A 14,978-nucleotide genomic window follows, 5' to 3' on the forward strand; every position below is an offset into this window, starting at 1 on the left:
TCCGCCTGGGAGCCGCGTCCGCGCCAGCAGTCCGGGCTCGGGACCCGGGCGGGAGAAGCTGAGATGTGACCCTCGGACCTCCCACTGCCTTCTCCGGTACCGCCTCTGCGGCTCCACGGCCCGGAGTGGACGGCGAGCGCTCGCCTGGATCTCCCGGAGAGAGGAGCGACCACCAGAAGTTGGGCTGCGCTGGCAGCTGCGATCTAGCTGCGCGGGAGGGGTGGGCTTGGAGACCCGACAGGAGGGCGCACGAAAGGGGTCTTGGGCTGAGCTGCGGGGACGAGGGGAGAGGGGCTGGAGTTCGCGCTTTCGCTCCCCCGGCTCCCGGCGCGGGGCAGGGGGGACATGCGGAGCCCTTGCCCAGGCGCCCGCCGCCGCGGTGGCCGCCTCAGCAGCAGCCTCAGCATCAGCGGCACCGGCGGGACAGCGACAGCGGGGGCGGCGCAGGCGCACTGTGCCCCGCGGAGCCTGCAGTTCCCGAGCCCCGTGTGCGGCACCGCCACAGTCTGGGCAGCGGCGGCCGGGGGAGCGCTACTACCATGAACTGCCTGGTCCTCCTCCCCAGAGCTGCTCATCCGGGTCGGGCTGGAGACACAGTCAGGGGACCCCGTCGCCGCCGCCGCTTCCCCTCTTCTTTCGGCTCAGTCTTCTCCACCTTTTCCTCTTCTTCCTCCACCTTCTCTTCCTGTATCCCCCCCTCCCCCGCCGCGGATCCTGGCCGCTGCCCTCCAGACCCAGGATGCCGGGGGGCAAGAGAGGGCTGGTGGCACCGCAGAACACATTTTTGGAGAACATCGTCAGGCGCTCCAGTGGTAAGCAGAGTTGCAGTTCAGAGCACCCCTACCTCCATCCCGCCCACGCGCGCCCCCCACCCTCCCATCCCGTCCATCTGGGGCGTGGGGGGGGGAGTGTGCAGGCAGCCTCGCCTGGTGGTCCAGTTGGACCGGATTTTGGGTGGGGGGTGGGTGGGAATGAGGTGGTGGAGGAAAGTTAGTTGCATCCCCCTCCTACGAGACGTACTCACCCCTTCCCTCTGTCCAGCGCCCAGAACTGGAGGAAAGAAAGGGGTGTAGGTACACCCGGAGAATGGAGTTGGGTTTCGCTTTGATGAGGGCTGTCTTTCTTAATCATCGTTCTCCCACCTTTTTTCCTAAGTGGGCTGCAGGGACTGACTAAATTCTTAGAGTTAATCTCATTGGAAGGGATTCCCTCAAGTTGGGAATGGCTGTGGAAGTGACTGCTAAATAAGATTTAGGTCTCTGGAAAGGCTTTTGGCCCCAATGGGCCCCGCGGAAAGGCGCTTTGTGCTGGGGAGAGTAGTTGGAATTGAACCCGAAAAAGAGAATCCGTGCTTGGGAAATGGGAAGGCAATTACTGTGGTCAGATTTGTGTTTAAAGTTTCTCCTTTTTGTGTTTTTTATTGTGCATTGGGCTATATGGGTCCATATGATATATTTTATTTGACTTAAACTTGATAAATGTAGTAGTTAAGCAATATCTGTTGTGCTTTAAATGCAACTGGATAAATAATTCAAACAATGCCATTCTATCTTGCTACTGATGTTAAAGCTTTTCTTGCCTTAAAGTGTCCTTAAAATATCACCCATGTTTGCATTCATTTCCTACAAAAGATTCTGGATGGGAGTGGTTATGTATTTCACATTTTAAGACCATATGAACTTTGAATTTTACTGAAATCTACATCTTCTCCTTATTTTAAATTCCTTTTCCTAATTTTCAACTTCATAAGGAAGACATGTTGAGTATCTTTTCAAGTTTTTCGTTCAGAGACCTATTTATTTTGAGATCTCTTGCTTGGAGAATACCCAGAAAGACATTTCTTCATCTGGAGTACAGTAGGGCTTAGGAAAAGGCAATGGAGATACTCTATGCAGTTCTGTAATGCATTGTTTATTCATTCATTCATTGAAACAGTCTTTATTAGGTGCCTTATACCACAGGCACTCTGTGGGTTCTTTGGCTAAAAAAGTGATTAAGACACTTCCCCTGTTCTTAAGAGGCTTCCTTCCTAGTGGGCCAGACAGAGACACATTCAAATGATAGTAAGCATATACAACGATGCTTTTCCTAAATTGGTAGATTAGAGTCTACTAATTCTTAGATTAGGATCGCCTCTAAAACTAGGCTTGCAAATATTTCCCCTGATTTGGGGACTAAATGTATTTAAGAGTCCCAAAGTGTTTTCTCTAAATCTCTGATTTGGTTTTAAGAGGTTTCTGAGTTTATTTTTTTCTACTTTGGCCGATGCTTGATACTAAACAAGTCTTAAACAGCAGTGATATATTTGTGTTGAAAAAAATAGCTAATAGAGTCTGGTCTAGTATTCTTTTTAATATCTATAATATTTTTAGCTCTTCAGTGTGCTTTAATATGTGTTTTTGATTTTTATGATAAGATATAAATTCATGAAGGTAGGCAATTTATATATATATATATTACTTTGTATTAATATTATAGTAAACCTATAACCCAAGAGAATACTGTTGAACAGTTTGAAGGAATGTAAGGGTTATAGGAGTCAGCTGTTTAAGATATATAAGCCTTGTTTCACCTTTCTCTTGGGTTATTTAAACTCTGTGCAATTTGGTCTGTGAGAGGACTTTTCAGAGAAGGCCTTGAAAAATAAAATCTGTAGACTCTTGCTCTGTTTAGTGAAGCGAAAGAAGAGAAGTCCTCGACTAAAGATTACTAATATAGCATCTTTGGTTGAAACTTCTTATACACACTGAAACTATGAACCAGTTTTTATAATATTTATAATTTTAGATATATCATAATGAAGATTTACTTTATGCAGTTTAGAAATGTCTGTTTCTGTTCCCTCCATTTTTCATCTACCATCCAAACTAATGATTAGTTTATCCTTTTCACACTTCATGTTCATAATTATTTCATTGGTTTAATGTTTCTTTCCATGAATAACACCAGGTGCAAATGAAAATTTATCTGTTTTGGCATTTTAAAATGCTATCTCTAGTTGCCTATGGCTAACTTTGAATAACTTTGAAACAAAACTCAAAACCTCTGAGCTTTGTTTGGGATATGTTAGCTATTTGAAGTATATATGCATGTGTATGCAATAAATAATGAAAAGTCTCAGTACTTCTTTTATAGGAAGAACCTCAGAAATTGAGAATTACAGTATTAAACTGATCTATACATTCATATGGGAATATCCCACAATTGTCATTTCTATATGAGTTGGCAGAGAAATAGAAAAATTTGTCCTGGGAAATGGTTTAATTGAGACTAACAGATAATTCCCTTTAGGATTCTCACAGATGGATCAGGTTTGTCACATTGAAGATTTCATTACTCACTAACTTAATAGCGTTGACAGTGAAGTGTTGGCAGAGATTTAATAGGGAAAGAAAGAAAAGAAGCCCGCATCCGAATCTGTTTTACAACTGAAGAGACAGAGTCAGAGATGGTCTATTTACCTATACCCCCAAGAAAACCTCCTTCTGATACAACATCATTTTCTTTTTACAAAAATATCAGATATTATGGTGAGAGACAAGCATAGAAATGAATGTAGAGAAATGTACAGATAGTACAGGGGCTCACAGGTGGACCTTCAGATGGTCAGGTGTCCACCCAGAAAACTAACCTGAGGAGATTCCTACTTCTCCTATGTTGATATTTGGCTATAAAATGTGTGTATCTATCCTAGACTCAGAGGAAACAAAGAACTCTCTCACAGATAGAAAGAGGAAATGAGAGATGAAGAAAAATAAAAAAATTCTGGAAATAAAAACAAAAAGGATGGAGGGAGAGAGAGGGAGGGAGAGAGATAATGAGAAGGAATCTGAAAGAGAGTTGGACACAAAGAGAAAACATCAGACATTTATTTGTTCACCGCTATCACTAATGAAGTGGAATTTCAGCCACTTAGAATTTCATCACAACACTTTTTAATGATGTAGAAACAAAGACCAAGAAGTGTGACACGTAGCTTTTAAACCTGAGGGCTTCCTAATAAAGTTCCAAACTCCTCAGGTGCAATTTCCCAGAATGACGAATGCTGTCTTCTGTGCTCTAGAGTAGCAACTAGAGCCTATTTGCTGTGATTTTACACCTCTTGAAATTGGATTTTTATTTTCCTTGTTTAGTTGACTCAGTCTGTTATGGAAAGGCATTGCAAGTTGTTACTGGTGATTCAAAGTCTATAAAATAAGATAATGAGGACCATTGAGTAGAGGTTGGATTCACATAATACCTCAAAGTAAAAGGAGGGAGTTCCTCTTGTTAGTTTCGAGATAAACGGCAAGATCATTTTTGGACAGAAGAAATTACAATAATTCATAGTATATGATTCTAGTAAAATACAGAGAGCACGTTATTACTCCGAAAGTTTTAAAGGTCAAAAGTGTAAATGCAATAAGAATGTTTACCTACATGTTTGGCTAGAAGGATCCAAATAAGCTGTTAGGAAGGGAGTGTTTGAGGACTATGGTGAGTTTATTACATCTGAGTAAATTCTCCTAGAAGGCTCCTGCCCCACAGGCTTACTGATTAGATTTGTGTCTGGAATATTATTAAGATATCTTCCTTTATGTAAATCTCAATTATTTAGGCCAGCTATTATCAATATAAATTGAGCTGTAGGGAGCAGTAAACTTGTTGGTAGAGGTTAAGTACCTGGAAGAAAGTAACTGTTTTTAGGACTTTTAGGTAGAATTCCAGGTTCAAAAGAAAAAAAAAGTAAATACCTTCAATCTAATTATGTTTTTGGGTAACCTATCTTATTCGTATGCCTTCAATTCCTTAGAAAATAGGTAGAAATGATGAGTTTGGGTGACAGCAAACTAGGTTGCTTTTTTGAAAAATTATAATGACAAGTTAATCTTTATTAGAAATTAACTATTTAGTATTTAAGCTTTATAAAAAATTATAGTTATAATTATGTTTTTAAAAATTTTATGGAAAGTTAGAAGTGTTTTTCTCTTTGGAGACTAAAGGGAACATATAATAGAGGAAACAAAGAAGTAGTGATCTAAAAACAAAACAAAAAAGGAACAATAACTTTTAAGTATTATCCAATTAAAAAAATTGTGGAGTTTTTTTTGTTTACCTTTTTCTTAAAAGTTGTTGACTTTTTTCTTAAGAGATTTTCTTTAACACCTAAGACACTATTCAGGAAATACTAATAAACCACATAGTGTTTTTGAAGCATTGGTTTACCCAAGTCTTATATTGTACCACTTTGATATCTAAAATATCAAAGAGGTTGAAATTATACTAACCACTTCCTAAATTGTGTTTATAAATAAGCCACAGGATCGTTTCTTGCTTTAGAGCCCACACCGCATTATATAATGAATGCAGCATGTTGCTGACTAGCGGGCTGCTCATTTCAAGACACTACTGTGTTCACTAGAAATTTCCATATTTGTCTATCTTTTGCTTGATTCTAGAAGTAAGATGTGTAAGACGTTTATCTACCTAGACATCTTTTAACTGACCTACTAAAAGAACCATATAAAAACATTATTTTTAAATAGAAAAGAGCAGCTATTATTTTAATTGACAGTGACTGAGTAGATTTCCTAAAGAAACCTTTTAGTTTATTCAATGTTTACCTTTTACTTTCCTTGTGAATAACAGCTGTTTCTTAGCTTGGAGGGACAATGCTTCCACAATCTCCAGAGTGTAGCCTAGGAAAAGGTTGTATGCTTCACCAAAGTTTTGGCGTTAGTATTTACCACAAGAGGTCACTGTAGGTTCTGTCGTAGGTGAACCAAGTAATTAATATCTTTTTTTTTCTATTCTCTCCACCCCCAAATTTGATTGGGGGGCTCCATGTTGTTCTTGGAAGAAAATATCTAAAAAAATAAGACATACAGGAAAGCTAAATGAAGAAAGGTATTTATTTTAGTTGATGGTGACCAACATTTTATGACTACATGAATGTGATGCTAATAAAAACTGTTTCTGGGAGGGAGGAGGATGACAACACAAAAGTACCTGGTCCATTACCAGGAGGAGTGAGGGCCAGTTAGAAGCCCAAACTTCACCTGTATGCAGTCTACTTATGTAGTTAATCCTCACTTGTGTCACACATCTCTATAATAATAATAAAAAAAACCCAACACAAAACTGTTTCTGCAAAGAAAAAATTTAAATATACTTTAGACTAGTAGAGCATTTAACAGATAAATTTTATGGTAATACACAATTTCAGTGTTGTGGCAATATACAGTATATGAAACTGCAAAAAAAAAGCCATGTACATAATGCATCATACTTATTTTCCATATCAATAATAACAATAAAATTGTTTTCTACCAGACATCTTTATGTAATTTATAGTGAATTGATGAGGTAGAATCAGTCATAGCAGTGCTTTAATTTTATTTAAAGATAGTTCACAAATGTGTAGTTACTTCTCCAGGATATTATGTGAGTCTACTATTATGATATTACCCAAATTTACAAGTAAAATATAAAGCTTAAACAAATTATCACCAACTTTCTCCAAATTATTAAGCTCCAAAAGACATGTGATTGGCGATGGATTATTTTAAGAGGTTTTATTTCCTGTCAATCAGCTAGTCTGAATTTTGGGTTTAGGGATTTCTTTTGTTAGGGTTAGAAATCATGTATTGAGAGATGCTTTGAAATGTCCCACACAAAATAAGTGTTAATTGGAAAAATTAAAATATGCCATAGAGAACTTTTATAAAATAAAAGAGATGTGTTGTGAAATCAGATGAATATGAACAAGTCATAATCCAACACCAATGGTAATTATTATTGTGGAAACTGAGGCCAAAGAAAGTAGTGTTGATGTGCTATAAGAAACAGACACTTATAAAACATATTTCTCTACTGATAGCAGAATAGAATTTAAAAAAAAACCTCAGCATGTTCCACTAATTCTAACCTAATAATACATGGCACGGCTCATTTTCATCAAAGAGTAACTAAAGAGAATCACTTAAATATTATTATTGTATATAAGTATAGACATTAATATTGGAAAGGATGAGTCTTGAAGGATATTTGATCAAAGGAAGGCAGTGATAATTATTATTACATAAATCAGTGTGTATTTTAGACATTATTTTAGTATTTATGTAGATACTATTATCTAGTAAAGAGACAGTCTAGATAGTAGTTTTGTGATACATTAAGTTTTCAAGGGGAAAATAGTATACAGTCTAGATAGTAGTTTTGTGATACATTAAGTTTTCAAGGGGAAAATCCTAGGAAAGTTAATATGCAGAATAATTGGGAAAGAGTGAATGGAAAGCTATTTGAAATTTTGTTGAAAATGGATTTCTTTCTCTCTTTGGGTCTGGTCCCATTACAGAAGAGATATGTGATGTGAGATCTGAGCTAAGGTGCTCAATCATCACAGTTTCTAGCTGTAATGACACATAATTGGGAAGTCATGAAAATTTTGGTACATGAACTAAGCTCCTTGAAGATTTAGGTCTTGCTTTATACTTTTATATCCTCCACCATGCGGTAAGTATTAGTTGAATAAATACTTTTTGATTTTTGTCTCCTAAAGTAACGAAGTCCATAACTGATTTCCCTCCTAAACCAATGCTGATTAAATACATTAAGTGAACTGGAGTAAGTAATTACATAGTTTAAAAGATTTAGTTAATCAATGCTTATATCTAAAAACAGAAGCCACACTGCACAGGGCAAATCAGATGGTCTTCACAAGTGCATGAAAGGGGACTATGAAAGGAATCCCATGCTCATCTTCTATTCTAATTTGACATACAGCTGAAATATTTTCTATCATTTTTTAGTCTTCAAGGGCTTAAAAACTGAACTATTTTATATAAGAAAGAACTGTTCAAAAAATTGTAGATTCTAATTAAATTATTGTTTTTAAGCAACTTTGCAGTTAGGAGTTGTTAATGGTGATTTTTATCTCCGGGAACAGATCCTTACGTGCCTTAAATACTTTCTGAGTGTGTTTTGGGAGAGCAGCTTACAGTCTTGTGTAGTCTCCAGCAGAAAAAAAATGGGTTTTGGCTTTCTAGAGACTTGTAGAGTCAGCCTCAGATTGCCAAATTTAATTAAAAATTTAACAACTCCCTTGGATTGAAGGGAAAAGTTAATCTTTGTCCTGATCTTTTCTTTTTTCTTTTAAAAAATTTATTTTATTTTAAAGGTGTGGGTACAGTTCAGGTTTATGTATACAAGTGGTCATCATGCAGGTAAAATTTGGGCCTCTCTTTGGTCCCCACTTCGCCTGGTTTGAGGTCAGGTGCCCTTATTTTTATTTTTATTTTTTGAGTTGGAGTCTCACTCTGTTGTCCAGACTGGAGTGCAGTGGCTGCTCCCGGTCACCGCAGCCTGGACCTGCTGGGCTCCGGCAATCCTTCCACCTCAGCCTTCTGAGTAGCCGGAATTACAGGTGCACGCTACCATGCCCGGCTGATTTTTTGATTTATTGTAGAGATGAAGTCTTGCTGCCCAGGCGGGTCTCGAACCCGCGGGCTCAGGCAATCCACTCACCTCAGCTTCCCAAAGGTGCGGAATTACAGGCTGAGCCACTGAACCCGGCTATCAGGTGCCCTTATTAATGTTATGTGCCTCCCCCTTCCCTGGCAGTTTCTGGCAACTGGCAATCACTTTCTTATAGTATTATGGTAAATGTTCAGAGTCTGCTTATGAGTGAGAATATGTGGTACTCAGTTATTTGTTTCTGGGATAAATCACTGAGTATTACTCTAAATCCATCCGAGTTGCTGTGAAGTCCAAAATTTTGTTCTTCTTTATGGCTGCATAATATTCCATTGTGTAAATGTACCACATTTAAAAAATCCAGTTCAGTTTCAATGGGCAGCACTGTTGGTTTCATGTTTTTGCTATTGTAAATAGGTCTGCAATAAACATATATGTGCAGGTATCTTTTTTGTAGAGTGATTTAAGTTCCTCCAGGTATATTCCCAGAAAGGGAATTGCTTCATTGTATGGAAGGTCAATTTCTAGTTCTTTTAGGAATCACCACACTGTTTTCCATAGAGGTTGAACTTATTTGCATTCCCACCGACAGTGTGGAATGGTTCCCTTTACTCCTCATCCTTGCCAGCATCTGTTGTTTTTTGTTTTATTAATGTTGGTCATTCTTACTGGAGTTAGTTGGTATCTCAATGTGGTTTTGATTTGCATTTCTCTAATGATTAGTGAGACTGAGCATTTTTTCATGTGTCTGTTGTCTGTTTGTATGTCTTCTTTTGAGAAGTGTCTATTCATGTCTTTTGCCCACTTTTTAATAGGGCTGTTTTTCCCCTTTCAGCATGTTTCTGTTCCTTGTAGATTCTGGATGTTAGGGCTTTGCCAGACATGCAGTTGGCAAATATCTTTTCCCATTCTGTGGGCTATCTCCCTGCTCTCTTTATGGTTTCTTTTGCTTTGCAGAAGCTTTTCAGTTTAATGAGGTCCCACTTGTCTATCTTATCTCTTATAGCATGGGCTTTTGTGTCCTGATCTTTTCTATAAGCCCTTTTAAAAAACTGTGGCATCTTTTTTTTTTTTTTTTGAATTTGGGGCAAATTAAAGCATCATGAGTTTGTTTTTTTATATATTTACAGCGTTGAAATAATTGAGGAAATCTACAATGGGGGTTAGTCTCAGAATATAGCCCCCTAAAAATAACTTCTACCCTTTTGTGTGATCCTCATACACATTTTAGTTGATTATTTATGAATGTAACAAAATTTAATTGAGTTCTTACTATATGCTAGGCACTGATCTAGCACTGAGGACACATAATATATACAATGGCAAAAATATTGCTTCTCCTATTTTTCTGTGTGCATACTGGTTGTATTCTAGAGGCCTGCATTGGAGTCTTGGTTCAGATGCTTGCTAGCTCTGACTTACTTAACTTACCTTTACCAATGTCTTCACCTGTAAAATACAAGTACTAATAGTACCTAACTTGTGGGGTTCGAGTGATGATTAAGTGAGGTAATATGTACAAGTGCTGAGAGCAGTGTCTGGCACATAATAAACATCATATCAATGTTAGTTATTATTATTTCATTGTTTAAATCTTTGAATGCAACATGTTTAATTTTAATTTAGTTGCCATTTCTTTCTGCCCCTCTTTTCAACTAATTTCCATCTTCTTTATAGTTTTGAAACTTACAAGTGAGATTTCTTCCTGTAAATCCAAAGATTTTCTTTGTATTTTTTCTGGCTTTGCAGGGTCTGAAACTATGTTCCCCTCCACTCTCCACAAGTTCATCTTTCAGCTTTCATGACTTCATGTGTTCTTCTGTCTTTTTACCGGATTCTTTTCCCTCACTTCTCTCTCCTCCACTCCCTTTCTCTTCTACAGGATAAATCCACACACAGGTTTTTCCTTAACTCTCTTTCTTATATCTTTATCCTGCCTTGCAGAGCAAGCTCATCCTCTGTCATAATTTAAACTTTATCTTCTCTGTGGTCCAGTTCTGTGTTTCTAGTGGTACGTATGATTTCCCTTGAACTTCTCTCAAGTCATCTTTAACACAGTGTGGGCAGAATTGAATTGATTTTCTTTTGGTCTCAAGCAAATTGACTTTTTTTGTATCTCACCGTTTCTGTCAAAAGTGTCTTTAGTATTTTCATCTTTTATTCTAGAAATCTTAGGGTCATCTTTAACTTTCCACTCAGTATAACATTAGTCTTACTTCTCAACCAGATTATCAATCCTTAGGAATAAGAATTTTGACATGTATTTCTTTTGTGCCTCCTACATAAGGGCTGTTTTTAAGCTGAACTCAGAAACAAAAGGTATTCAAGAAGGAGAAATGAAATGTGAGATACATTCTCCTTGTTCATTCCTCGGCAACCTCTGTCTCTACTGGAGCAATCATTATCAAGGTAACTGGTACTTTCTTGAGCTCTGCGGGGCATTTCCAAGGCTCAGAGAGCAGTGCTGTAAACTCTTCTCTGATGCACAGTGCTGGGATTGAATGAGCAAAGTCATTGAGTTCTTGACAGACAGACTGTCTAGCCTTTACCCTTTGGTGACATACTGAGGTACTCCAGGAGGATGACACCCACCTTGCAGGGTTGCTGGAAAAATTAGGTGAACCCATAAGTGTGGTTGATCTCTCATTGCACCTCATTATCATAAGGGCTTACTAAATATTCACCTTTTAATATTTTCTCCAGATAAAGTAAGCTACAGGAGATTTTCTTTTTTAATCTAAAGAAAGCAAAATATTAGAGAGTTGAGAATTTTCTGAGTCATAAACTGGTGGATTTGAGCTTTAACACATTTGGGCTCACTTTATCAAGGGCTTACTTATTTAGAGAAAAAAACAGAATCAAACAACAATCTGTCCCTCTCAACCTCCCACCCCCAAGAACAAAAACATAGAGTAAAAGATGCGTGAGTTCTGTTTACCTCAACACCTGGCAGTTCTTGGAGAAGTGAAATAATAAAGCAGAAATGCCAGCCTCTTTTTGTAACTGGCAGAGTGAAAGCCAAAGAAGAGAAAAAAATTGAATTTGTAGATCTGTATCTCTTCTTTGACAATTAACTATGGCTCCGTAGACAGTAGAAATAACAAAAATAGGACAAAGCTTTAGAAAATTAATTGGATTGTAAATGCAATCAGAAAAGCCTCCCCTCTGTTTTTTGATCATGTGTGCAGTTCACCAGTCTTTTAATTGAAGTTTTTCATTAGTTATTTCATTAGTGTTATAAGGTTAACTTCAAAGAAAATATATAATCCCTTCAGATAAGATGCAGTTCACTTGCAGAAGTCTTTCTTTCTTTGCGGTATTTAAAATAATGCTTGAACATTAAATATGGAATAATTTCCCCCCCAATAAGTACATCTTACTGATTTAGTTTTTGTTCCCTAAGATTATATAACTAGTGTATGTCTTATGGTTTCAGGTATTTTAAGAAATTTTATTATAAAACAATTTACTAAAAATTTGTCATTATGTTGGAGTGAAAGTTTTCTGTTGTATTATGAGGCTATGAATCAAACACGCCACTATTGCAGTTATAATTTGCATCTAACAATTCTGACTGGCTTATTTTTTATTATTTTTTTCATTTGTTTCAATAGTTTTAGGCGGGTACAAATAACTTTTTTTAGTTTTAGTTTTTGTTTTTTTTTTGAGTTGGAGTCTCACTCTGTCACCCAGACTGGAGTGCAATGGCACGCTCCCGGCCACCGCAGCCTCGACCTGCTGGGCTTCGCGATCCTTCCATCTCAGCCTTCCAAGTAGCTGGAACTACAGGTGTGCACTACCACACCCAGCTACTTTTTAAAAATTTTATTGTAGAGATGAGGTCTCGCCAAGTTGCCCAGGCGGGTCCCGAACCCGCAGGCTCAGGCAATCCACTCACCTCGGCCTCCCAAAGCGCTGGGATTACAGGCTGAACCACTGTGGGCTACAAATAATTTTTTGTTACATGGATACACTGTATATTGGTGAAGTATGGGCTTTAAGTGAATCCACCACCACCAACTGTGCACATTGTACCCAACAAGTGATTTTTCATTCCTCCACCACTTCCCATTCTCCCCCTTCTGAGTCTCCATTATACCATTCTCTATGACTTTGCAGACCTTAGTTTAGCTCCCACTTGTAAGTGAGAATATGTGGTGTTTGGTTTTTCATTCCTGCATTAGTTCACTTAGGATTTTCTCCAATTCCATCCAAGTTGCTGTAAAAGACATTATTTCATTTTTTAATGGTTAAATAGTATTCCATTGTGTACACACACACACACACACACACACACACACACACACACACACAAACACACATACACAAACACACACACTACATTTTTATTATCTGCTGATCAGTTGATGGGCATTTAGGAGTATTCCAATCTTTGCAATTGGGAATGTGCTGCAATAAACATCTGAGTGCAGGTGTCTTTTTTGTATAATGACCTCAGTTTCTTTGGGTAGATGCCTAGTAATGGGATTGCTGGATGAAATGGTAGATCTACTTGTAGTTCTTTGAGAAATCCTCATACTGATTTCCATAGAGACTGTACTAATTTGCAATCCCAACAACAATGTATAAGCATTCCCTTTTCTCTGCATCCACACCAATACAATAATGACCATTCTGATTGGTATAAGATATTATCTCATTGTGGTTTTAATTTTCATTTCCCTGATGATTACTGATGTTGAGCATTTTTTTTGCCATTTGTAAATCTTTTTTTGAGAGATGTCTGTTCATGTCATTGTCTCACTTTTAAAGGGGGTTATTTGCATTTTTCTTGCTTATTAGAGTTCTTTGTAGATTCTGGATATTAGTTCTTTGTCAGATGTAATTTGCGAATATCTTCTCCCATTCTGTATGTTGCCTATTTACTTTGTTGATTTTTTTTTGCTGTGCAGGAACTTTTTCATTTAATTAAATCCCACTTACTTACTTTTGTTTTTGCTGTATTTGCTTTTGTGGTTTTAGCCATAAATATTTTGCCTAGGCCAATGTCCAGAAGAGATCTTCCTAAGTTTTCTTCCAGGATATATATAGTTTTAGGTCTGACATTTAAGTTTTTAACCCATCTTGACTTAATTTTTATAAATGATGAGGGATGGGGCCAAATTCTATTTTTCTGTATATAGTTATCCAATTATCTCAGCACCATTTGTTGAATAGGGTGGCCTTTCCCCAGTGTATGTTTTGTCTGCTTTGTCAATGATCAATTGATTGTAAATATTTGGGTCTACTTCTGGATTCTCTATTCCATTGGTTCATTTGTCTGCCCTTGTAGTAACACCATACTGTTTTGGTTACTATAGTCTTGTAGTATAATTTGAAGTCAGGCTGCTTTGGCTATTCTGACTCTTTTTCAGTTACATGTGAATTTTAGGGTTTTTTCTAATTCTGTGAAAAATGATGTTGGTAGGTTTATAGGAATTGTGTTTAATCTGTAGATTACTTTGGGCAATATGATAATTTTAACAATGTTGATTCATCCAATTTGTGAGCCTAGGATATTTTTCCATTTGTTTGTGGGCTCTACAGTTTCTTTCATTAGTGTTTTACAGTTCTTTTGTAGAAATCTTTCACCTTTTTAGTTAAATATATTCCTAGGTATTTTAACTTTCTTGCTACTATTGGAAATTCAATCGAATTATTAATTTGATTATCAGTTTGGTTGTTATTAGCTGTTAACAGTGCCACTGATTTGTGTGTGTTGATATTGTACCCTGAAACTTTACTGAATTCATTTATCAAATCCAAGAGTCTTTGGAATTCTCTAGTTACAAGATCATATCATTGGCATACAGACAGTTTGATTTCTTCCTTATCAATGTAGATACCCTTTATTTCTTTTTCTTGCCTGATTACTTTGGCTAGGACTTAGAGTACTATGTTGAATAGGAGTTGTGAAGGTAGACATCCTTGCCTTATTCCAGTTCTGAGAGGGAAATGTGTTCAACTTTTCTCCATTCGGGATGATGTTGGCTGAGGGTTTGTCATATGTGGCTTTTATTATTTTGAGAAAAGTTTTTTATATGCCTATTTTGCTGAAGGTTTTTATCAAAAAAGCATACTGGATTTTATCAGATGTTTTTTTCTGCATCTATTAACATGATTATATGATTTTTGTTTTTAAATCTTTTTGTGTGTTGGGTCATATTTACTGACTTGTGTATGTCAAATCATTCTTGCATCACTGGGATAAAATATACTTGATTGTGGTGGATTTTTTTTTTTTAATGTGCTGTTGACGTTTATTTACTAGCATTTTTTTTTTTTAAGACTTTTGCATTTATGTTCATCAGGGATATTGGTCTGTAGTTTTCTTTTTTTGTTGTGTGTGTGTGTGTTTTTTCCTGGCTCTGATATTAGGATGATACTGGCTTTGTAGAATGAGTTAGGGAGAATTCCTTCCTTTTCAATCTTATGGAATAACTTCAGTAAAATTGGTTTCAGTTCTGCTTTGAAAGTCTAGTAAAATTTGGTTGTGAGTCTGTCAGGTACTGGACTTTTTTTGA

At 37.3% G+C, this 14,978-nt stretch overlaps 1 protein-coding gene across 1 annotated transcript in view; it reads left to right on the plus strand.

The window, feature by feature from the left end:
* Window positions 1-695: 695 nt before the first annotated feature.
* The window catches only part of KCNH5 (potassium voltage-gated channel subfamily H member 5), a gene marked incomplete at its 3' end in the record, with an annotated part of 114,804 nt that continues 100,521 nt past the window's right edge, over window positions 696-14,978 (plus strand). The window contains exon 1 of the mRNA XM_008048533.1: window positions 696-812. Coding sequence (XP_008046724.1) covers window positions 740-812 — 73 coding nt within the window. The remainder of the gene's footprint in view (window positions 813-14,978) is intronic.

This window comes from Carlito syrichta, unplaced genomic scaffold (genome assembly GCF_000164805.1).
Source record: "Carlito syrichta isolate Samal-C Ts95f unplaced genomic scaffold, Tarsius_syrichta-2.0.1 Scaffold124146, whole genome shotgun sequence".
Lineage (NCBI taxonomy): Eukaryota > Metazoa > Chordata > Mammalia > Primates > Tarsiidae > Carlito > Carlito syrichta.